This window comes from Dermacentor andersoni, chromosome 6 (assembly GCF_023375885.2).
Source record: "Dermacentor andersoni chromosome 6, qqDerAnde1_hic_scaffold, whole genome shotgun sequence".
In the NCBI taxonomy this organism is placed as follows: Eukaryota; Metazoa; Arthropoda; class Arachnida; order Ixodida; family Ixodidae; genus Dermacentor; species Dermacentor andersoni.
The window spans coordinates 17524347-17549596 of NC_092819.1; the positions used below are offsets into that span (position 1 = coordinate 17524347).

Consider the following 25250-nt stretch of genomic DNA (forward strand, 5'->3'; position numbering starts at 1 on the left):
CAGTCAGATCAGTTACTGCATGAGAAGGAGCTGAAACTTGGAGAGGGCATAGTACAGGCATTGACGTGATCCCAAGCTCGTCAAATTGCATCGCTTTCACCTGAAAATGCAAAGCCGCTCCAGCAGAAGTAGCAAAAGAAGTAGCCTCGGCAACAGAAACCGAGCTAGGCTTGAGGGATGAAAATGTGGTTGAAGAAATCCTGCCAGCTTACTTGCTCAACGAGTGTGTATCACAAGGCATGTGTCAAAGTTCACGCCTGCACAGAGAGCCAGTTGACGCACTTGCAAGCGAGACAGGGTCGTTACTGTCACTGGTCTCAAAGAACTTTGATCGGCTCTTGAGTGTGGACAGAGAGTCACTGGAAGCCGAGCAAAAGAATGATGTCAGCATAGCTAAATTACATGTAACAGCTAAAGAAAGCATTGCAAGGTACAACGTGACGATGCACGAGAATGGAGGCTTATTATATCGGCACTACAAAAACCAAAAGGTCAGGATTCTGGATCAGTTAGTCATACCTACTAAGTACATGGAGGACCTTTTGGGTCTCAGTCATGGAAATGGGTGGTCTAGCCACCTAGGCGTAAACAAATCGAAAGAAAGATTGATTATGGAATACTACAGGCCTGGCCGTTTCAAGGATGTAGAAAACTTTGTAAGATGATGCGACGCCTGCCAGCGCTCGGGTAAACTAGGGGTAACATGGAAAGCTCCACTAAAGGTAGTGCCCTCAGTATCCGATCTTTCAGACGAATTGTGATAGACAAGGTAGGGCCTCTACCAAAGACAAAGTCGGGTTACAAGTACCTGTTTACCATGCTGTGTCCGGCTACAAAGTTTCTGGAGGCAATCCTCCCGAAAGAACTCAGTTCCACCAAGGTAGTAGATGCACTTTTGACAGTATTCACCTGAGTCTGGTTTCCAGCAGAAATTCAGGTGGATCAAGGGTCAGTATTCACCAGCTCACTGAGTTCCACATTCTTATAATAGTGCGGGGTAAAGTTAATACACATGCAAATAGTGCAGAGAGGTGGCATCCAGTGCTGAAGCGAGTTTTATGAGCACTCTGTTAAGAGCACAAGGACTGGGATAATTGTCTTTCGGCTACTTTGTCTGCTTTGTGAACAGTTCCTCATGAGGCTACATGGTTTTCACCAGCAGAACTAGTGTATGAGAGAACACTCCGTTCCCCACTGAGAATGTTGAGAGAGATGTGGGAGGAAAGAGGAGATAGTCAAACAGTGGTAGAGTATGTGCTAAATCTGCTGGAACAGCTAAGTGCAACACAAAAATTAGTCGAGAAGAACATGGGCGTGCCACAAAAGGACGCCAAGCTTTATTACGACAAGAATGCGAGGCTTCTAACGTTTAATGCTGGGGACCAGGTAATGATCCTCAGACCTTCAAGAAAGAACAAGCTTGAAGTTCACTGGGACGGACCCATTAAAGTGTTGCACAAACTTTCAGATACTAACTGTACTCTGAAAGTGCCCGGTCACAGGAAGGAGGTGAGAATATTTGATGAAGCCGCACGTGGAGCGGAGCAGAGTTGTTAACTTTACCATCAAAGAGCCAGATGACATTAATACTGAGTTTAATGAGTGTAAAGCAACCTCCAACTCTGAAATCAGCCTGGAAGAAGTTGTAGAACACTCGGTAAGTACGGACGCTCTTAAACCTGAGCAGCTAGATGAGCTAAAGGAGCTGCTAGGAGAATATCTTGATGGATTCAACAATCGGCCAGGTAGAACCGAACTAATAATGCATGTAATAGAGCTCACATCAACCGAACCTGTAAGATCAAAGCCTTCAGGGTGTCTCCATGAAAGAAAGAAATTATGGAGGCAGAGATACAGCGCATACTAGAGTTGGGAGTTATTGATCGCGCTGAGAGTGACTACATGTCACTGCTAATACTTGTGGAAACCCCTAATAAGGACCCTTGTCCGTGTGTTGACTACAGGAAGTTAAATGCCATCACCAGAGATCAGTTGTACCCGATACCCGACATTGAGGAACAAATCAAAAGAGTCAACACTGCTAAATACATTTCGACTCTAGATCTCAGGCGGGGTACTGGTAAGTTCCCCTTTCAGAAAGTGCCAGCCTGCTATGCCACATTTATCTCACCTGTAGGCGCTTTTCACCCTCTTGTTCTTAGCTTCGGGCTGAAAAATGCACTGTTTAGCTTCTCTAGGTTGATGGATCTTGTCCTAAAAGACTTGCAGAAGTTCGCATTGCCATATCTTCATGATGTCACAATTTTTTCTGACATGTGGAAACAGCACCTATCGCACCTAAAGCAGGTGTTCTCATGGTTGAAGGAAGCAGGCTTAATGATGGAGGCGGAGAAATGTAGGTTTGGCTGCTTGCAAGTTATCTGGGCCATGTTGTCAGCCAGTGCATGAGACGGCCGGTCGAGCTGAAAACAGCTATGATTGTAGATTTTTCACAGCCGTGCACAAAAACAGACATTTGTTCATTTTTTGGACTTGTGTACTATCAACGGTACATTCCGAATTATTCGCAAATAGCAAGTCCTTAGCAAGTCACTCAGACAGGGAGCACTGAGTAACGTGCACTGGAATAAGAACAAATAGAACACTTTCCAAGGTTTGAAAACGTTATTAGTTTCTCGTCCTGTGCTTCATGCACCAAGCTATACAAAGGAAGTCATAGTTCAGTGTGAAGGAAGCAACAGGGGAATGGGTGCAGTACTTAGTCAGATCGGAGATGATAATGAGGAACGTTGTATTCTCTATGCCAGTCGTAAACTAATTGTAACAGAGGAAGCCTATAGCACTTCAGAGAATGAATGGGGAGCCCAGAAGTTATCATGTTCTTTGTATGGAGTGAGATTCATCTTTGACATGGCTAAGTCAAACATCCAAAAAAAATGGCTGCTTGCTCCGATAGAGCCTCACCATCCAACAGTACAACTTCTCTGTTAGATATAGTAAAAAGGGAAAGCTGCATAGCAATACAGATGGCTTGAGCAGGCTAATATGAAACTCGTTCTGCGCTTAGAGATCCTGACTAGGTTGTTTTTTGTTGTTGTTGTTGTTGTTAAACCAAGACAATCCCCTTTCATTTAGCAGGACTTTATCCATGATTGCTAACTTTGTCGGCACTAAATTCCTTCAAAATATGCATAGCGAAATGTAGTATTTGTTGTTTTTGCACTCATGTTTTCTTTGAAGCCTGGCGTGTCTAAAGCGAGATCCAAGATACTTCACCTCTGCGCAGAGCCGTGTTGTGGGGTTTGCTTTACTGCTGCCTGTCATAGTGAGATATTCTGGGGTGAGTGTCAGCATTTTGCAACTGATTACTGCAAGCCAAGTCGTCCCCCTTGCCACCAGGCATTCTCTTCCTGCCCAGCGGTTATCAGCACTGGCCTGTCGAGATTTTTCGGGCCATGGAGGAGCTGTTACGATGGGCCAGTGGGGGTAGTGACCTTCTAGCCTTTCCTGCCCCATTGCAACAAATCGCTTCATGAAGCCAACAATGCGTTCCGTTCGGACAGGCGTGTGGTGCCAGTAAGGCGAGACACGTTTGGCGGACCGAGTATTGTTTGTTGGCTTCAAAGCACAAAGGATACAAGATCAAATCTCATTAAAGCCAAAGAACATTTCATTTTTCACAATTATTCCATGCCATAACGAACCAACAGATTGCTTTATGAGTTCCCACGCTTAGCTACTGCCTATAATACCCGTTCAAGAGACACCTGTGACTTTTCGTGTGAAGCACATTTTTTGTCAATTTCAAGCATGCTTTGCACATGTTAGAATGCTTACCGAATGCAATATAGGAAGCCTGCCAAACTCACAGCAAACATAGCCACCTGAAAATATAAATTTGCAGACTTTTAAGACAAAAGTGTATAAAGTTGTGTTAGTTGGATCAAGTTCAACGTTGCAATGACAGCTCTGAAGATGGCACAGCAATGCACACAATACAGTAGCTGTGTCATCAAGCCATCTTGATCTTATTTTTTTCACTATCATTAGATATTGTGCAAGACACGTGTCATGCGAACCATTCTTGAGGGCGCCCCGCTTCCGCCCATAGAGTCAAGGTCACATGCACAAAGCACTAGCTAAGATGCACTGCCTGAAACTTCATCGATTTATGACACATGACTTCAGTAAATCATCCAATGCAGAACGCACAATGCCACCACTGGAAGTGAGCAGTGCAGCAAGAAAGAGACTAAAAAATATTAAGAAAAGAAGTGGGAGCGGGGCTCGTGATGTAAACATGACACAATCCTTTGGGTCCGGTATTGAAGAAGGCAGAGAAGGAATGTCACTTGCAGACAATACTCGAGGTAAAGGGGGAAAGTGTCTATGCTGGCAGTGAAGCTTGCATTCTGGCTGCTAGCAAGACAAACATCTAAATTTTTCCTGTCTCCTCTATTAATTATTCAATTTAAAAAATGACTGCAGTAAAACGCTTTCTAGATGGCACCCTACAAATTCCAGTATATAACCAAAATTTGCAATGGGGCCTGGTGAGGGGCTTATTAGGAGAGAAAAAAATTGGAGAATAAATTTTTCTCTTGGCATGGTGTGCATCATGCACAGCTTTTCAGTGCTACGGCCATGCACGAGGGCGTATCATGCCAACATGGCACACCTTCATTACAAAGAATTTGCATAATGCCACCTGATGTTGTGGCCTAGCATCAAGAGGAAGAAGCACTGGCCGGCCAGTGAGAAGGCTAGTGCTTTTGTTTAATCAAACGTGGCAGAATTAAAGGCCAACTGTCATGGCATGTAAGAGACACATTAAAACAGTCAGACCGCGGATGAAATATTTAACCACAAGGCAGCCGTTTCCTTAAGCAAGTGCACATGCCTTATAAGATGTTCACCATATAGCTGGAGACAAGGCGAGTGCAAGTAAAAGCAGCGAATGAAGCGTCACTGCCCCTCCAGGATGACAAACTTCTATTTTTCTTTCTGACTGTTTATGCCACTGCTAAGATAAATGCCTGGAGCAACAATACATTTTCATTTTTTGTATGGGAAGGAACTCCTCCAGGTGTGCTCTCAGGAAACTATTTGTCTCCTGCAGTTTTTTATGCACTCACAATTATCTGGACATGATAACATTGTGTGATCAAGCAACAGTTCGCCTTTAATTCTATCGCATTACATCAAATAAAAACATTAGGCTTCTAGTCGGCCACCCATTTCAATTGCCTTCTACTACTTCCTGTTGTTGCCAGGCCACAACATCAGGTGGCATCAGGTACAACTTGGTGAGCAACTTGGTGTGACATGCACGAGTTCATGTGGCCCGGTCAATGAGCATGCAATTTTATATTGTTAGAGATTTTGCATAACAGCTAACCAGCATCTCTCTTTGTAAAAAAAAAAGCATTTAAGAAATGTAATAAACCTTAGATTCAGACATGTTTTTAGCTATCAAATTTCATAAAGCATTATATCTAATTACATGCCATATTGAACTAATGAGCAATTTTTTGTGAGTAAAATCTAAATGGAATTGACTATATAACTGATGAAGTTCTTTGTTTCAAATATGTACAGTAATGCAAGAAAGAAGTCATAGTTGTGGGCTTAGAATTATTTTTGGGCCTCATGAATGCACATAAACTACATTTGCCTTCAAGTAAAATGCAGCTGTCAGAGTCAGGAACCTAACCTGCTATTTCATGCTTAGCAGCAGAATGCTGCAGCCATTGAGCAGTGGGCAGTGTGATTATTACAATTTTGTTTTGTGTGCCCTGCAACAGCAAATTACCATATTCTTGAGCACTTTCTCTGGCGTACAAAGCTTCTGCATGCAGCATTGTGAAACAGATGATTTTGTCACATGAGGTTTGTAAAGGGCGAACAAGTATGCCAGAATTTGTGTCTAACAATTGCAGCTATCGAGAAGTGGATAGTACCGCATCCTTGAATTTTAGAACACCAGGGATGATAAATGTGAAAGCACTGATGTGCCAACAAAATGTTGGCAGCAGCGATTTGCCTTTAAAGATAAACAAATAAAATTTTACTGCAGAAAAGGATTAAGAATTGGGGAATAATAAGTTATCAAGGATGCTTGGCTTACAGCCACTAACAGTGAGAGCACTTTTCTTTACGTGGGTGCTTTCTAGAAATGTTGCACTGACAAGCAAACAATTTTTTTAGTTGTGTGGCAATGTCATTCTTAAAGAAATTCAAGATGGTGACATACCTCTCCCTGAGGAACATCGTGTACAATGTTGCGGCTGCGCAGGCTGTTGAACACGATCTCCGAGCACTAGAGGGAAGTAAGTGGTTCCAAATTCGTCTCTCTTAGCACTCAGTCAAGGATGTCCCACCACCCCATCTAGACACACTGATTCCAGCTCACCTGATTGAGCATGTACACAGAGAGAACTCGACGCCTGAAAGTGACAGGTAAGAAAACAAAATTTTGAGCGCTTCATGCAGTCGCCAAGGACAGTACAGAGGTTGAAGCATGGCATGTAAAATGTGAAACAAGGTGATTTTACTCCAAGACACTGCTTGTGGTGTATTCTTTCACTGCTGGTACAGTGACCTATGTGGACTCCCCTCTGAAATAATTTCCCCGATAAGCTGGCTTTGTTGTTTCCCACAGATTCTGTGCACTGCCTTTAAGCAGAACTTCTGATAAGGCAAACAGGCTTCTATCATTCTTTATTGTTCATCTTAAAGTCTAGCACATGGCTTAACATATAGCATGCACAACTCTGGGGAACTGAAATAGCACTGAAAGGTCAAGGCTGTTCATGAAGTACGAAAACACATGTGTTCCAGTATGACAGGCCAACTATACTGAATTACTACCATGCGCAACACAGAAAATATTTGCTCTGCTCCAAGACAGTGCCTAAAGATTCATTTTCTACAGGCAGAATTGATAGCTAGGCTAGTTGGTGCAGTTTGATACTGCAAAATGGGAAACACAAAACTACATGTAAAGTGTGAAAACTATGTTAGCCAGCCCTCAGTTGTGCTATTTAATAAGAAATCTGGTTGCCTTTAGAGCATGTATCACATGTGTTGCATGTGGCCTGGACAACTTTTGGTGTCGCATGTACCCAGAAAAGTAGTTGCAGTCACTGTGTATGTATTCAGTAGCAATGGCTACTCACAGATCAAACACAGGTCTTCACATAGTGCCTTTCTTCCTTCAGCCAGTTAAGTCATTAAAGGAACCTCCATAGGAGAAAAAAAATCCTTGTGTCCAGCACACTTTGAACACATAACCATAGGTGCCGACTAGAGGGGGGTTCCAGGCCCAGAGCACCTGCCCTACCAGCGGGGCCGAAGCCTACCTCCTCCCCTCCCCCCCCCCCCCCCCCCCCCTCCACCACTCACCTAAAATGTCATTACCAGAGTTTTGTCACCCAAATCATTTGAGGTTTCTTTTAACTTGCCTCTGCTGTTCCACCTAAAATTTTATTAAGGCTAATCGCTTACTGCAGCATTGTTGGCATGGACGTCGACGGCTTTTAGTTCATAATTTTGCTTTATTTCTTCAAATCCTGTCAATAGGATAGCAAATGCATTAGAAACATCAGCGGCAGCTGCCTCATCTGTATTTTTTCACTTCAACATTGTTTTAAATTTTCACTGTAAACACCCTGCACATGCACAATATATTTAAATGTACACACAGGGCAAAGGTTACTATATTTTTGAAAGAGGAGGAGGTAGCCAATTAACAATTATTTCTAAAGGTATGGATAGCCTAAGCCTAGAGAATGAATGTGTTGCTGTATGTTAACCTCGCCCCAAATTCCTTTGCTTGCTTTTTTACCCTGAAAAGAACGTGCAGACTTCAGTGACCCCTTCGGCAAAGGCTTTTTATCAATGGCATGTGAAATGCATGTGAATGTTATGTGTTTCAGTATTGCTTCTCTTTCCAGTAAGCAATGCCAATGACTCATGAAAAAAAAGAACTCTTTTAATAAGTTACAACATTTATTAGGGATAGAAACATCGTCACTTGCATGCAGAGGTCATAAATATATACATGGTGTCCCAATTAACTATGATGCACGAAGATCTTAAAAAGAGCAATTGCGTTACTCGAAGAAAGCCTAGTGCATATTGTTTCCAGTACAGTAGAGCAGCTGCCAGTAATTTTTTTCATTACTGAGAGTTCTTTAAGTTAATTGTAATTAATTATCTAACTCGAGACGTACTATCCTAATTATCAAAGTGTCAATGAGGCATTTGTAGGGACAGCCAAGGGACATCTAACTGCGATATTTTCAGCGACGTACTAATTGTAGACTAATCTTTTCCGACTGATAAATAAACCCAGAGACATGAAAAATACCACCATTGCACTCCCACTGGCATCATAAAGCAACGCCATCAAACAGGCTCCTCTGTGTTAGTCAGAATGAAATAAAGAAAACATCATTATCAAGCCTTAGCTGCTGTGCCCCGGCTGAAGTAACACGTTGCATTTGGTGTTAGTTGGAAACAAGCTGTGATAGCCGTTTTTTTTTTCCCACAATACCTACCACCACAAAAGTGAATTGACAATGTCAGTTCAAAGGTGTAAAGGTGCGTTTTGTTTCGTCCCAGTTTTCATGTCTTTCTCTAATGAGCAGAAGGAAAACACGATTCTTGCCTGGGGAGCTATATATATCTATATATATATATATATATATATATATATCTATCTATCAGTGAACAATGCTTCGAGGTTACACGTAGTTTCTTCAAGAAAGTTGGCCCACCTGGAAAAATAATCTTTCCCACCTATGCTCATAACTTTTATGTTGCAGCTTTTCAGTTTATGTGAATAGGTGTGATGTAATAGTGGCAGCAAGAAGCCTTTAAAAGCCAAGGATCAAGCAATGCAGTTTTCACACACTAAGTATCAATGACAGCACACCAGCGATTTCCAGACTTCAACGTTAAAGAACCCCAGGTGGTCCAAATTTTCAGAGTTTTTCCACTATGGCGTTCCTCATAATCAGATCGTGGTTTTGCCACATAATACTCCATAATTTTCTTTTTTTATCAATGGAAGAGACAACTGAAAGGTTATGTCATAACAACAGATGCTTACTTCTGGACAACTGGTGCTAAGTTGTCCAAAAAGAATATGGCAGCAATAATCACATGCATTCAGTGACATATGCAGGCAATGTAAATATCTTGGAAGTAATATGACTCCAAAATGCCATGAGACTCGACTTCTGCTTTTTCCAACACTGCTAACCAGGCGGTAAATTCAAGAGTTAATTGGTGAGTATTAATCAAATTGTTGACATCTTCAATTTTTATAGCGTGCTCCAGTAGGCTCTGCACTAACAGACACGGCTGTTAGCAAAGCAAGATCTGCCATCAGGATATGCACTAGCAACGAAACAACTTTGTTGTCTGAAGCCACCAAGAAGGATATCCCCAAATTTCATGGAGGTACTTAATATAAAAGCCACAACCAGCAACTCTAAATGAGGTACTAGGGGAATGTGCAAGACATGGTAGCAAAAAGCGCAGGAATTACGCTTGCAGCTTGGCAAACTCACAATATGAATGTTGCAATATATGTTGCAGTATAGTGTCTAGGCAGAGTAATGCTCCAGACATACAAGATGAATTCGTTGTAGCAAACATGGCAGGCTGCTGGCCATTATAGATAGCAACACAGATGACATTGAAGAAAATTTACACACCTTGGCACTGAATTCGATATTAGTATCGAATTCAATTCTACTGAAACTTTCAGTTCACTTAACCTTCAGATGAGGCAGTGTTGGCGTGTCAGTGCTGGTGAATGCCAGCTTCCTGTTCTGCATCAAGAAGTGGCCGTTGTTCAAGAAGCACCAAAAACAATGTGCACTATCACAGCTCCTACGCGTCAAGCTCTCATGTGCCTTCAAGTTGCCGATTTGGAGGGAACTTCAACTGCATGTCTGTTGGCTGTTTCAGGCTGCCTGTGTGCTCAGGACCTCAGTTTCCATGCGAGTAGGGCAGGGACGCTGGTTCTCAACCTCTCGGCACAGTTGCCGAATGGTCTAAGAGCCTGGAATTACACCATCGCCGACGTGTCTGGTGAGTTTCAAGGCATCTACTTCATGGGTATAAGTCGGTTCAAAGAACCCACAGCGTGCGTGCAGCTAAAGGGGAAAACAAATTCTTTAAAATTCTACCCCAAAATTCTGCACAGCCTAAGCAATTACTCTCACATCCTGTCTTAGGCAGTTCATAGCTCTCAACGTGCTGTCACCAGCATCACAATCAGTCATCCTTGTATATGCACACAGCAAATTTATGCCAATTATGCCAATGAAGTCTGTAAGCATATCCCTTATATAATGGTAAGCATATGCTGTGTTTTAAACAAACTTGAAATTTGTCACACCTGGCAATGAAACGTAGTTACTAGCCAATGCATAGCCGATTTCATCGAGAGATGGAGCATAACGCACCTGTCCATGCCGACATTTTGCCTATCAGGTCTTGTGTGGGTATAGTTTCCTCCTATGTTTGCAGAATAATTCAGAGCATCCATAGTGTGTACCCTGCTGTCTGACAGTGCTTTGTGTCACAACTATGATGCTGGTGACAAAGGGAATGTGGAAACCGTGTATTCTGTTACAGGATTGAGTATAATAACAAGTGAAACAACCACAAGCTTTGTCAGTTGTTTTATTGATCACATTCATCCAAGGTGGGAATTGACACCTTTCAAGGGCCATGGGGAACATGACAGAGTGAAGAATTTTAGTCCACTAGTGGAGGACCCTGCACTATTTCCAAGTGTGAAGCCTCAAGCCTGCCACATGCCAGCGTAACATTCATAAGGAAATTAGATTCTGGCATTTTAGAAGTTGAAACCACGATCTGATTGTGAGGCATGCTGTAGTGGGGGGCTCTGGAATAATTTTGACCACTTGGGGGGGCGGGAGGTTTAAGGAGCACCTAAATCTAAGCACACAGGTGTTTTTGCATTTCGCCCACAATTAAATGTGGCCACTGTGGGCGGGATGGAACCCACAATCATGAGCCTAGCAGCACAACGCCATACCATGGTGGGTAGCATTCACAATGAGAAACAAGAGAGACATGGTAGTAACTGTCCACAGAACATACCAGTACCCTCGTGGTGCTCAGCCGGATGGAAGTCTTACTCTCACAATTTTTTTGTTGCTCTCCTCTCATTTTGCAAAATGACTGCAGCAGCACATTTCTCACTTTCTTACAGCACGCACCCTCTTTCCTTCCCTCTCTCACACTTATAGTGCTATCAACTGTAAATGAAAGTCCATGTTACACAGCTTATAGATCAATGGCACAATATGCTCTGCACATAGCTGCGACATCACATTTAACACCCATATTTTCTTTTCCACTTCCTGCTTTAACTGATGGCCCTGTTATCTTCAAGGTGTGAGCGTAGCAACTTACCCAGTTTTCTACAATTTTACAATATTAGCTGCACAAATTTGCTTATAGAACAGCAAGTTGAGATTTTCATTCCTAGCAAAATAAGCAAGCACCAAGAAAGTTCACCCAAAAGTTACACTTATGCTCACAGCTTTAATTAAAAACATCAAGTGGCTCTCGATTTCTTTTTTCTGCATTCTGAGAGGCAACACAGAGTTTTGTGCAGTAATAGACAGAGTCCTAGGGACAAAGTTTGTTTATGAGATGGAAAGAAATACATAGCAAAATGTCACTGCAACTAGAAGTGGTCACTTCGTACGGTGCGTGCCAATATTGATCAGCTAGTGGCATGGGCGGTAGATTGGCAGCCTTTGAACCAAGATACTTGGGCTTCAACACCCACTTCAACCATTGTCACAGAATAGTCTTTTCCTTGCACTAATCTCTTATCCAAAGACTGATATGGAACAGCTCAGATATATGGGCACAGCTGAGATTTCACTTTTTGCATCTCACTTATCTTTTTCTCTCCGAGAGCTGGCTAACACTACATGTAAGCGTTTCATACTTAAAAGCTAACTTAATCAGGTGGCATTGATGCTGAAAATTTAAAAAAGAGAAGATGTGCCAAACATTTGAACGAAATGCTTGATGGCTTGAAACTTGAAACAGTGATAGACACAGAAAAACACATCTTGGACAGACAAGAAAGGCTTGTGTTACCTGCTCGGATGCTCGACGAAAATGGAAAGAAAGCCTGAGGCAAGCCCAGCCACGAAGGTGGAATTCTGCAGATAAAGGCGGCCAAAGCCCCACCTGAGGATGGAGGCGAGCGTGTACCACTGCTATCACACTTACTCACCTCAGTGCACAGATGACGAACATGAAGAGCATCACATTATAGCTGAGGAAGGATGCTGACCGTATACTACTCAGCACTGTCTCTGCAAATGCCCGTCTGGAGGTCCTGCGGCTAACAAGCTGCGCCACCTGCATGAATTCTACAGCTGCCACATAGCCTGGCAAAGTAGTGCAGCCAGTATCTTTTTCTTCCCCAACAGAAAAATGAGGAAAGGGGTATGTCACTCCTGCTCTTTGAAGTGGAGAAGTGATAAGAGGAAAGTGGAAATGAGACCTCTCAGAGACATCAATTAAACTAAGTTATGAAAAAATGCTTTGCTGGACCAAAGCAAGCAGTAACATCCAGGAACTGTACTATATTATGAGCCATTGTTATAAAATAGTGCTTTTACTTGCATTGCCTTCATTGTCAGAAGAGATACTTTTCACTTCCACAATACACAAAGGTCAAGTAATGTCCCATGTTTTCCAGGGGTAAAAATAGTTTCCGGAAGAAATGAGGCAGACAGAAAGGATGGTGGGCCTATAACTTGTGAGGGTTTGCTGAAGCAATGCTGCTATGTGCAGGAATGAAGACAGAACAAAATGAAACCTAACAAGCATGTGTCAGCCCAAACATGTGTCATACCAACAGAAGTGTTTAAAGCCTCCTTTGCATGCAGAAAGCATCATGAGCATCATTATGTTTCCATTTTGCCAATTCTTTCACGTCCACAGCAGCACTTCTCCAGTAAATCCTAGTTGTGCAAGTCCAGCATCCCCTCTGTCTGCTTTATTTCTACTGCAGTCTTCATTTACTTTTACTGCCAGAATATTTGGTGCATTACCCAGTCAATCAACCAGCGCTTGTCTTCGTCGCTCTTTTGGTCCCCGTCTATGTATGCACTGGAAGTGATGTTTGCAATCAACCAGACCGCGTTCTAGTTTCACATAAAGCATAAAAATCCAGCAAACAAGTGCATGCATGCACACACACCAAAACAAACAAACACACAATACTGGGGATTCTATTTTGTGATAACTAAGTGTCGCTGGATGTGGGCTGTGCACAATTTTTAAGGTAGCTATAGTCGAGGCATAAATACTATTAAAAAAGAAAAAGAAAACGGGGTTTAGTCATGTGCAATGAGGTGGAGCAGTTTTGCTGTATAATGGATCGATAACCCACGCATTATAAAAGCAAAATATTATCTCGTGCTTGTTCGCATTTTTAGCATTAGTTCTGATCAGCTAATTCTACACAAAGTGAAATTCACACAGCACACCAAGAGCAAAACGCTAAGTTTATTACAGCAAATGTGCGAACATGTGCTTTTCACGTCTGCTGTTGGCAATAAACGGCAGGCGAGATAAAACGCTTTCGCAGGCGCTGCTACAGGCGCGCACTCAGCTCAGTTCTTACATAGATGGATTTTGTTCTTTTTATGTTTTAACATTTGCGTTCATGGTATTATAGTCAAAGCAACACTGTACAGTTACTGCCGCTTCCTTTTTTTTCCGAGCACGAAATATTGATTGGCGCACGCTCCACACGGTGCTAGGGCGCTAGCGTTAGCAGAGACAAAAGAGGCAAAGAATGTTCGACAGTGCCCATAACATCAATACCAAAGACACCGCGCAATGTACATTTTATTAACCTAACGCCATTTAATTGTGGCGCTTGTTTGGTGTGCATGAACGAAGGCGCACTCGTCGTATCTCTCTCACATCGGTGGCTCGCAAGAGAGACGCCTCAGATTACCGCTCGGGCGCTCCAGTCGTACTCTAAACCTAAATTCAAACCCCGAGGCGCCTAAAAGCGGTCAAGGGTACAGACTGCATGCGTGAACGTTTCCTAGGCTCTGCCAGTTTCCAACCGAATCTCACAGATATCCGAGTATCCTCTATCGGGTTACAGTGGCTGGTCAAAAGTTTCGTTGCGGGAGATCCGCTAAAAAAAAAACGTCACACAAATTTTCAGCAGTAGCCTACGGCGTCGCTTTCACACGTGCGCGCGAGTTGCTTACGTACGGGGCGACCTAGCAAGGCTCTTTGGACGTACTAGAACGCGCGTCCGCACGGTCAGCTGACTCGCGCATACGGCGTAACGACGCAGCACCTCAAGAGGAAAAACGATGCAGCGAACCTTTGCCGATCATGCACATGTTCGACCATCTGTATTAGAGATCACAGCGTATTAGACCTACGCAGACTTTTTTTTTTTTTTTTTTCCGCTTCAAGCACAACAGCTTATATGTGGTGGGAAGTAAACGCACTGACCAGGTAGAGCACACTGTAGAGCTTGATGGAGTTGCTGAAGGTGTCGAAAAACAGTGTCACCCAGCTAGCAGTGCACGAAGGCTCCCACGGGTGCGCGATTTCATAGCAACGAAATGGCAGGCTAGTTTCCAGCAACTTGCTTAAAACCGCCATTGCAAGGCGGCTACACGTTGAATGGACACAGGAGGAAAAACTTGTCCCAAGTACTTTCACCTCTCCAAAACAAGTCGTACGTCCACGCCACCTACATTTCACTACGGCGCGCACCGGGCCGTTGTACACAGCATTCTATTGGACCAGCCGACATTTTAACAGCTGTTCGCGTTGCGCGGTACACTCAACAAGCATTATGCACTACAGTAAGTAGAAACATAAGTCTCCGGTCGCCGATACCAAACCTGTGCCTGGTGGGCGTCGTCGTCGTCGTCGTCCGTCCACTTGTGAGCGCTGTTCGCGCACAGCCGTGTCAGGGAAGAGAATGCCCGGAGTTTTTAAAACGGCCACTTTTATTTTCCACACATTGTCAGGTTACACGTCGCCTGTCCATCACAGTCCGGCCCCCCCGCGAGAAGGAGGAGTGCTTGGCGGCGGGAAGACACACACACGAGCGGCGGCGGTGGCGGTCAGCCCCAGGTCTCTTTGAAGGAGTCCTGGTACCACTGCTGCCCGTCGTCCTGCTGCTGCTGGTTGCTGTTGTGGAAGCGGCGCTTCGAGTCGCCCTGGTTCTGGTGGCCCCCGTCGAACTTGCGCTTACCGGCCAGGCTTCCCCGGGGGGGGGCGCCCCCACGGCCCCCACGGCTGACAGGGCCCGCCCCCCGGCCAGCGCGAGCGCGGGGGGCCCGCCCACGGCCGCGCCCCCCACGCGTCACCCCACGCTGGCCACCACGAGCCTGCAACACGAACACCACACTAATCAGGGCCCACCGACTTAGGGGCTTGCTCTCCCGGCCACGGGCAAGGCGCGCGCCGGGCTACCATATCCGAGAGCGAGCACCTCAACCACCGCGGGGGCGCCCGCTTTCCCGGCCGCTCGGATATGCTAACCGTCGGCAAGAGAAGGAAGGAAAAGAGGAACCACCCACCCGCTCTGGAGCAGGCCGGCCACGGGGGGGTGCCGCAGCTGGGTAGCCGTAGTCATAATAGTCATCATAGCGGCCGTAATAGTCCTCATAGTACGGATCCGCATAGCCGCCCCGGTAGTCGCTATACCCATAGTAGTCATAGTCGTAATCTACGGAGCAGCATAGAGACCAACAAGGATCAGGATTGAGCCAGCCGGGAAAACGCACACCCCCGTGCCCCCAGGTGCCCCCACACTCACCGTAGCTCCTGGGACCCACGGGGGGGCCCCGGCCGCCCCCGCCGCCCCGGGGCCCCCGAAGGGGCGGCGGCGGGGGCATGCAGCCCATCATGCGGTAGTCCGACACGTCCCTGCAACAAAAAAAAATATTTTTTTTTTAAACTGGAGCTTCATTTAACAATGAGAAGCACCCAAGGCTTGCACCAATTCCATGCAACAGGAACGTGATGCAAGTGCACCATTGGAGTGCATATTTATCCCATTTAGCTGGCACACACACTTTGTGGTGTAGCACAATGTAATCCATTTGGCAGTAGTTGGCGGTGTTATGACATCATGCACAGGGCACTTTACTATGCGGCCCTATGGATGGGCCACCATTCAAGTTCCAGCGGTGGGAGAGGATAGAGTGCTCACACTATGCGTTGCTGCATCATCTGCATCATGCGACGTTCCCGGTTGCGCAGCACCTCCTCCTTCTTCTTCTTGTCTGACGGGGGCTTGGCCAGCGAGACCTCCATGGGGGCCCCGCACAAGTCCTTGCCCTGAAGCTGCTCCATGGCATGCACAGCGTGGTCCCGCTCTTCGAAGTGCACAAATGCGTAGTCCTTGATCTTTTTGACCCGCTCCACCCGGCCATGTGCCTCAAACAGCTCTTTGAGCTTCTCTTCCGTCACATCCGCTGTCAGGTTGCGAACGTACAGGACCTTCACTTTGGCCATTGTCTCCTCATCAGGCTCCTCCTGTGGGTCTGCCCAGTCCACTATGATGTCACAGCTCCACACCTTAATGCGGCCTGTGCTCAGGCGGCGCTTGGCCAGCGAGGCTGCCTTGTGTGACTCGTACTCCAGGAAGCAGAAGCCTCTGTTCTTTTTCTTGTCGTCAGGTGAACTGTAGATGATCACCTCTGTCAGGCCCGCTGGAAAAACACAAGGGACACTGCGTTAGTCATGGGCAGGTAAAAATTTCATTGTGCACCTCAGCTTTCTTAATAAATCATAGTTGAGGAGCCCAAAGTACTGAATGCTAAGAAATCGCAGTGAGCCAGTGCAATACTCAGCTACAAAACTACATATAAAAATACTGCTGTGTGTAGATCTTATATATAGAACATGCTAGTGCACTCAGCCTGAGCTGTAACATCTGCCTGCCGCTCTCATGACTAGCCGTTGTGAATAAGCCGTGGCCACGACAGCTTCCCCTTCTGGCCACACCTATATGTCGTCAAACCCAAAGCTTCTTGCTATCACACAAAACCCATCAATCAATTACTTGCAAATTCAAGAAGAAAAAGACTGAACGTCAAGTTAGCATGCAGCCTTCGAATGAATCTCGGTAATCACAACTAATGACAGCCGATTTTCAAAGCTACTTGTTAGATGTCAACAGCAGAGCACGGGTATTACTACCGCTTGTTGCTTGCCCCTTACAATATTCCTGGTCAACATCAACAAGCATATGCAAGAGGAAAATGCCTACAAATTGGGAATTGTAAGCAGAAAAGTGACTGGCATCCATGATTCTCAAGGTAGGGGATGCATGGCTACACGCACAGCCAGCTGCTCCACAGCAGGCTTGTTTGTCAGGAACTTCTGTGCTGATGATGGCAGAGATGGTGCGGCTAGATGCATAAAAGCACTAGCCCCATATGAAATGATACCGGGTTGTTCGGCTCAAAAGAATATTCAAACACCTGTAGGGATTTCCCAGTGCCCACTCCTTCACAAACGAAATGCGATACCTGAAACAATTAAGGCATTTAAACATCGTGGAGTGACATTACAATTACTCTCTCGGCCACCTGCAGCTTTGCCAATGATAGCTACCAAAAGATATCTGGGGTCTTGGATGCCAAAACCACGATCCGATTATGACACAGGCTGTAGTGGGGGCTTTGGAACAATTCTGACTAACTGGGATTCCATAATGTGCACCCAATGCACGGTACACGAGCACTTTTGCATTACGCCTCCTTTGAAATGTGACCGGGAACCCACGACCTCCGGCTCAGCAGCAGAACGCCATAGCCACTGGGATACCATGGCGGATGTCAGCTACTAGTCTACGCCATCAGCGTTTTCTGCTAAAATTACATAAGGGAAATGTGGTGCTGTGACCGTTCTACCATGTGAATGACGGGTAGCACATAGATTTATCAAATCTTCGTGCTTGTGGCTTCATTACAGCAAAGCTAATTGTTAGCTTCTAGTTGGTCGGCATTCTTCATATCATTGTCCATAGGCAAAACTGTGGGCCAAACCCGGAGGTAGTGCAATACCAGGCCAACCCGCGCAAAGGTGCTTTGAAGCAGGCTTGAAGCACTTGGCAAAGTGAAACAAAACGTGCATACATTCTTAGGAATCACGCATAGAACATATAGAACAGCATTCGTTTCAATAAAGAGAGCACAAAACAAGCATCCGAATCACATAAGCGATGATAAGGTGCTCCTGATAATAATGCAAAGCACGCTGTAGCCCCCTTTATAGATTTCCTGGTAAAGATTACTGTTGCGCAAGCTGCTATGGCGACAACAGCTTGCAACACGGGGAGTGCCATCAGTAGCTTTTCATATATATATATATATGAAAAAAAAAAAAAAAAATACCAGCCTAGCAACTGATTTCGTCATTGTTGCAGCACCGCTATGGGTATGCAACGCACTGCTAGGACTCCCGAGGTGCAGCATGAATACGAGGAGCGGCAAAGGGAAAAAGAAATGGCAATATGGCCAGTGGCAGCATGCTGTCAAAATTGGCATTACTACCATTACTCCAAAGCATAAAGCATTGCATACCCTCTTCAGCAGCTCTAGTGGCGTTTTCAACAGCTTCGCTGGAGATCCACTTTCGCAGGGCCGGGATGGTGAGTAAATTTTTTATGATGCTCTCTAAATTTCCAAGCAATTCTAGTTTTCTAAACACACGAAGGCAACAAGTATCTGTGCATGTGCATAATTATAGCTAATTGTTGCATTTACAACACTAATTTTAAATGATCAATTTGCAATGTCATTTGAAGCAAGGATAAAGTTTAGGCAAATTCAAGTATTATTTCCATGCTGTCTGCTGAACTGCTCGCTAAACTTGCAGCTCCCACAGTCACCAGTGTCTCAATTCCCTCTAGCAATCTATCAAGGAAACCCTATGGTCTATGCCACCCCTGTATGGGCTGTGTGAACAAGCAGGGGAACTAGCAAGAAAGGCAGCACTCGACTGGCATGTTACAAATGACAGTTGCTCTATGCTGAAACAGCCAATTTTGCACTGGGTAACTGCAAGCCTGACTTGGACCAACTTGTGATATTCAACTGCATTTCTGATTGAATCGGCATGCAAACCACCACCTCGGACTACTTGGGAACCCTTCTGTGCCTTCATGCTCACCGAAAAAAAAAAAAAAAAAAAGTCAAGTCAGAGCCACACCAGCTGCACTGTATGTGACAAGTCTTCCAAAAACTTGGACATGCACTTTGCACACCTGGCAATATTTACAACACTACAAAAGGTATCTGAACTGCACAACCTTTGTTTTTGAAACAGGCATGGCGCACAGCAATCAAAGTTCGCATATCTGTATTTACAAACTCCTTTGCCCACCTACCTGACCAGTCTAATTATAGCATGATGATCACTTTAATTTTCTATTGCCTCATCCCTTGCTTATGTAGCAGTTATGACTCATGTTGCAGCCCTCATGACACCGAAACAATTTTTTTTTTTTCCGTTTCCTTGTGCTCTTTAACCCTCTCCAAGTAGAAGACAAGTTCAGCTCTTCAGAGGGTTTATTCGCAGAAAATGTGGAAGTCAAGCCAAGCTCGTTCAAAGGTGCTTGGCCTTATATATAATCCAGTACTGGAGACAGCTCTTGCTCATCCATTGCATTGCATTTGTAAAAAACAATGCCAGATGGTGCACAATGCCCAGCAAAGATAGATTCTTTGAATGGAGCTGGTTGCACCAGCTACACTCTGTGTGAAGCACGAATAAATCAGCATGTGGTGTTCATACAAAAAGAAAACATGTCCTTTCCAAACATCACTGCCCCGAAGTGGAAGGGATATCGAACTGGCCATAGACGAACCTGGTAAGTCATGAGCTCTCTATTTCAGTTCTGATGACAGTGATACTATGTTTCAGTGGGTTCAATAAACAAAACTTTTTAGGACCGAGACAAAACAACCTTTCTTTCTTACATTCAGGAAACTCCTTGCATGTTTGTGTGAATCAGATTTCATTTGCTATCTTGCGAGGAACATTTGCACACATTATAAGGATGGATGAGCTTTTTAGACGTACTAAATCATTTCCAAGAAAAAAGATTTTCCCCCCCCCAAGATTACAGTCATTAAAAGTTCCATGCTCAGCATCCCCGACTAAGGCACAATCACAAGGCACTCCTGGAACTGCAGTCAGCTTAAAGTTTGAATTGACTGAAAAAAATGAGGGGGGGGGGGGGGATTTTTTTTTTTTTCATGCCCATGATCACGAAAGACCAACCAAGTGAGCTTCCTTCTGCATATCCAAATATTTGGCTTAGCAGGAGGCTACTGTGCAAAGCTACTTGCGCTTGCCAGCCGCCATACACTGTACTGCAATAATGAAAAGTAAACAGCAATGTCACATGTCTGCGAGTGCATTGACCGTCGAACCTTCTGTTGTGCCATGTGTATAGACCATCAAATATTCAGGAGCAGCAAACAGAACTGAAAAGCAACAAGTGCCAAGTGCAGACCAATAACAAAGGTAGAGAGGCGCACAATGCCCACAAAGGTAGAGGCAGCAGAAAATCCCCTTTAAAAAAATATGTGCACATGTGGCAGCCGATGACATCTACCCATTCAACCCATCCTTGCAATTCGCATGTGCCTTCCTGAACCACTGTAGTGGTAGAGATCATCATAAATGAGCACTCTCAATACACATCTGCAGTACAGACCTTGCTGCCTACGCTGTCAGTACAGATTGCAAGGGTGGTTGGACACAAGGCCACAATAGTGCATTTTCTTTGATTTCTGTATTAGCGTGTTTCTGGTGCAAGCACTGTTCGCCCCCACACCTTCCAATCTTGGCTGTTTGCATGTTACCATGGTATGTTCAATGTTGCGAAATAGCCAAGGCATCTCTCTGCACCAGTGCAATCTACATTTTCCCACTAGCATGGAGGGACGAACACCAGATGCAGCAGTTTTTTCAGGAGAGCATATCCAGCATTCCTGACAACAAAAGAAAGAGTAATTCAAACAAAATGAAAAAAGAAAGTATGCTGAATATATTGGAACATTTAAAAGTATATAGTAAACACCAAATACTAGTTAATGTCAAGCAGGTATCATTAGCCATAAATTGTTGGGAAGTACGTTCCAGTTCATGGTCGAGCCCTAGGTGTGTTTTACTAGATGTTTGTATAAGAAAATAAATTGTGGCTGAGCCCATCGCACAATGAATGTCGACATTAGTACTACTCGCATTGAAGCAATGTAGCCCCACTGAATGGCCACGGCCGAAATGTGTCGTGTATGAGGGGCGCATCCAGCCAGACAAAGCCTTCCTCCTCGAGCTCCCACTGCTCGCGGATGCAAGCAGTACTGAGCCAAGTTAGTGTCAAAGAGGTTCATTGAAGAGCAGCACATACCCAGTGTTACATATCCAGTGACCCAAGTTGCTCCGATGGCTGGTTTCGAACCCGGTTCCCTCCTCAGTGCAGCTGCCCGATGCTCTACCCATTAGACCATGGACTACCCAGTGACCCAAGTTGGCGGGAAAACAGTTAGCCGTGGACAAATGGACATAAAGACATACCACAAACTGCGTGAAGTTCCCAAAGAATGCCAATCGCATTAAAACTGCCTGGCTGTTCTCTGCGCCAAGGTTGCTAGGTTCGAAAATTGCAATATCCATGATGTCCTGCAGATTAAAGTGTTTATAGCCACAACACGAGGTAGTGGTCTACAGCAGATTTACTCACCTCATGTTTCAGCAAACCAAGCTTTGAACAAGGAACTCAAGAAAAATAACACCAATCTGAACACCATTCCTGAGTACTCTGGCAAACTAGTGTACAGTAACTAATAAGGAATAACCACATCCAAAACCCTTACTTCGTACCAGTAATGTTATTTTGCTCTAAGAAATCACCCAAATGCATTGCTATAATATTCAAGCATTCTACCTTTTTGTGCTGCTGTTCCAGACACTGTTGCAGTTGTGAATGGCAAAGCAAAGTGCTTACAGATGCCACCATAGAATTAAATTACTGCATCTAATTTTTAAAAAATGCACAGTAATGCCACTTCAGGCCACCTGGAGTTCTTGGGCACCCAACACACAACACCCTATTCCTTTTTTTTTGCATTCCGTTCTTGTCAGAATACAGCTGCCATGGTAGAATCCACAACCTTGTGCTCTCCAGCACAATGCCACTGAGGCAGATACCTACAGAATGAGCACATATTTGTCCACAAGTGATCAGCTCCTCTATCCAATTTTTGCTGAAATGTGTGATGAGTGCAGCTCGTCATGGCATTTTCTTTTATTGTGTAGTCCAGAACTGTTATTGCCACACTGTGGATCTTGGATTGCTGAAATGTGTATGGCTTTTTAGGAGGCGTTACAATAAATAGCATTTTTTTGCTTTTTGCAGGTCAAGCCAGTCACTGCCATCCTTCATTGAAAATTTTGAGAATAGCTTGCAGGTCTTTCCCGATTTCCTGTCAGTACGGAAACAGTTAGTCAACTGGAGCAGCAGAGGTGCTGACATAAAAGCATGCAAACATTTGCACCACTGAGAATAGCAGCAGCAAAAAGAAGGAAAGATCATTCAAATGTCAATCGTTGGAAGGCCATTTACATTGGAACTTACTAAATTGTCAATTCCAAATACAAAAAACCTCAGTCCATCTATCAGTGTGCCTCAGAGCATTTATTGAGACCTTTTATCTCACCAGTTATGAAGACCTGCTGTGCACATTCAAACAAACAATATGTACACTGAAACTCAAAACAAAGCTGATGCACTATTTGTGCTACATCAGGGACGACTGCTGAGCCTGAGCTGCACCAATAACAGTGCACCAGAAACAGAAATTGGCTGACAATACAACCTAACTAAAGAAATGTATCAGCTCCACTGCAATCTAACCAAATCTGATACAGAAGCCCCCAAACCTTAATTTGCCTAATTATTGTCAAACGAGAGAACCAATATCATTGCTGTTAACTGCTGCACCTTATTACTCAACGTAGTGGCGATAAAAAAGCTCATAACCCTCGTGTTCGCCAGTTTAAAATCTTCTGCCCAAGATCAAGCAAAAGCACACTCACGTGCATGTTTGGAGAATTCTTCAAACAGCTCCTCCTTGCCCCTGTTCTTTGGGATGTTGCCCACGAAAAGCCGATGATTGTTGATTGAGATGGTGACCCCAATGTATTTGCCCTTCCGGATTTCGTGGTTGTCCAGCTGCGGGGCGAGCAAAGAGCACAATCAATGAGCATGCTGGGCGTGCAGGCTGATTCACGGTACTCACCTCGCGTACAGAGTTGTGGGCGCCCTCGCGGTTGCAGAAAGTGATGAAGGCGTAGCCTCGGTTGAGGCCCGAGAGCGGATCCATCATGAGCCGAAGATCCCAGATCTTCCCGCACTTTTCGAACAGGGGTATGAGCTCATCTTCGAACATGTCCTTGGGGATTTTGCCGACAAACACCTCGCAGCCGCTGCTCGGCTGCGGTCCCGTCCAGCCGGGGGGTGGACCGCCGTACTTGCGCTGACCCGTCGTCACGTCCAGCGAGTAGCCCGTACGGTCGAGAATGGCGCGGATCTTCTCCTCGTCCGGGCCCTTGTTGGCGCCCGAGCCCGACGCCCCGGGCAGCTTGCTTTTTTGTCGGTACGTCTTCATCACGCCGCAAAGGTAGGCAGATTTGTTGGACACGTGCTCCAGACTGCTGTCCAAAAACTGCTTCAGAACGGCCAAGGCGCCGTCGGCGGGGAATTCTTTGAGCGCGTCCAGCGCGCGCTCGTCCAAGTCGGCGTAGGCCAGCTTGCCCGTCTGGAAGATGGCATCCAGCTGAGCAGCCACTTTCTCCTGAAGCCCGTGGCCCACAAGCTTGGCGTAGTCGGCACTGTGTTCCGTCGCGCTCGACTCGTCCATGGGCTCCACCGTCGCTGCGTCCCCGTTACCCTCGGCCATCGTTTTCTGCGTCACGAAAATGGAAAGGAAACGCCACTGATGACGCGCAAGCCAGGTGCCTCACCGACGCCCCAAATCGAGAGCGGGACGCCAATCGCAGCACATAGTTCAACTGGGCATACCCGGGTCGCCGGGAATCACTGCACGCACGCTACCCAAGTGCACCGGCGTCTATCCCGCCATGGCGCTAGTCAAAAAGGCGAACTGCCAAATTAGGCCTCGCTAGCATCGCACGCTAGGTACTACCGTTGCTGCAACTACACTCGGCTCCGTTGCATCCTACCGCCACTTTCCTAACTCCGCTTGGCTGGGAGAGCGCGGACTCCTGTAAATCTTTGTCGTTCACTCTCAGTGAAACGCGCGCAAGGGCAGGCAAAACAAAGGGCCGGCGTAGGACTGACCGGCTCTAGTCGGTGAGCGCGCCTCAACAGCGCGAACAGCACTTCATGCAGCTCGTGACTATTAAAGCAACGCAAACAACGTGTAGAAAACTTTCTTGTACTCACTTTGGAAGCCGATTACTTAAAACGAGAAAAAATTAGATCCCGATTCGAGGGGACAAAATTTGTCCCAGTCCCAACCTAATGGGAATGGGCAACAACGTGAGTGACACATGCACGGGGTGGCCGGAGTATTGCAAAGGGCCACGCCGTTCTTCGACTGGCAAGTAAAACAGCACAGGTTTCGGGTTAAATTGAACACCTGTATATGACTCGGTGTTTTGTGAAAATCTGCTATCACAGTTTCACGATAATAGTTTTGTATAAGTTAAAAAACACAGATGTTAGGGGAACTACTTTTCGTTGCGCAAAGGGGCGCTACCCAAGAAAAGGCGCCATCCTTGTTTTGATTGGCGATTTTGAGAGGAGCGGGCAAGCCCGGCAAGCTACCGTAGCTAGCGACGCGCTACGCTACCCATTTTGCTACTATGCTTCACAGGCGTGTTATTATAACCCGCCTCCTTTGTCTTTTGAAAAAATATACCTGCAATTTGCCACATCACATTTAATCGTTTACATCCCAATTGACACATCGGTCCACGCCGTTTTTAAAATCTCGTTGCATTAAGTGCAACCGCACATCACTTCCGTTGCATACTCGCTACTACGGGAGCAACAGTTCGCAGGAAGATGCTACGAGTGCCGCCGTCCTGCGCTCCAATGACGGCCCGCGAGTTTTCGTTTCGTGAGCTTTGAAGTTTGGTCGACGTACAATATGCAAACCACATGTTTAACGCCGGCCAGG

The 25250-nt window shown here is 45.4% G+C and overlaps 2 protein-coding genes across 5 annotated transcripts in view; both read right to left on the bottom strand.

The window, feature by feature from the left end:
* The window catches only part of LOC126521278 (transmembrane protein 135-like), a 33329-nt gene extending 18426 nt beyond the window's left edge, over positions 1–14903 (bottom strand). For both annotated transcript variants that reach the window (XM_072288641.1, XM_050169931.2), the window contains exons 1-6: positions 14521–14903; positions 12263–12390; positions 12124–12216; positions 6374–6407; positions 6215–6280; positions 3799–3845 (exon numbers count right to left, since the gene is read on the bottom strand). In XM_072288641.1, coding sequence (XP_072144742.1) covers positions 3799–3845; positions 6215–6280; positions 6374–6407; positions 12124–12216; positions 12263–12390; positions 14521–14673 — 521 coding nt within the window. In that variant the 5' untranslated portion in view covers positions 14674–14903. The remainder of the gene's footprint in view (positions 1–3798; positions 3846–6214; positions 6281–6373; positions 6408–12123; positions 12217–12262; positions 12391–14520) is intronic.
* A 105-nt stretch (positions 14904–15008) lies between these two features.
* Syp (synaptotagmin binding cytoplasmic RNA interacting protein) lies at positions 15009–24649 on the bottom strand. 3 transcript variants are annotated; one of them, XM_050169927.3, is made up of 7 exons: positions 24512–24648; positions 23346–24011; positions 23143–23278; positions 16238–16739; positions 15842–15951; positions 15603–15751; positions 15009–15410 (listed from the first exon to the last, which is right to left on the bottom strand). In XM_050169927.3, exons 2-7 carry the CDS (start codon positions 24003–24005, stop codon positions 15144–15146), a joined length of 1824 nt encoding a protein of 607 aa, XP_050025884.1. In that variant the 5' UTR covers positions 24006–24011; positions 24512–24648; the 3' UTR covers positions 15009–15143. The 3 variants fall into 3 exon arrangements, with proteins under 3 accessions (XP_050025884.1, XP_050025885.1, XP_050025886.1); XM_050169928.3 differs by lacking the exon at positions 24512–24648 and adding an exon at positions 24128–24235; XM_050169929.3 differs by lacking the exon at positions 15603–15751 and having other exon boundaries at positions 15181–15410; positions 24512–24649.
* Between the last annotated feature and the right edge of the window lie 601 nt (positions 24650–25250).

Bases quoted from the DNA above. Each gene is read 5' to 3' on its own strand.
- Syp (XM_050169927.3), bottom strand. From the start codon at position 24,005: ATGGCCGAGGGTAACGGGGACGCAGCGACGGTGGAGCCCATGGACGAG. The intron at 23,279-23,345 runs GTGAGTACCGTG...CTCGCCCCGCAG, and splicing joins CCCACAACTCTGTACGCGAG to CTGGACAACCACGAAATCCG. The intron at 16,740-23,142 runs GTGAGTGTGCTT...GTGTTTTTCCAG, and splicing joins AGAATTCTCCAAACATGCAC to CGGGCCTGACAGAGGTGATC.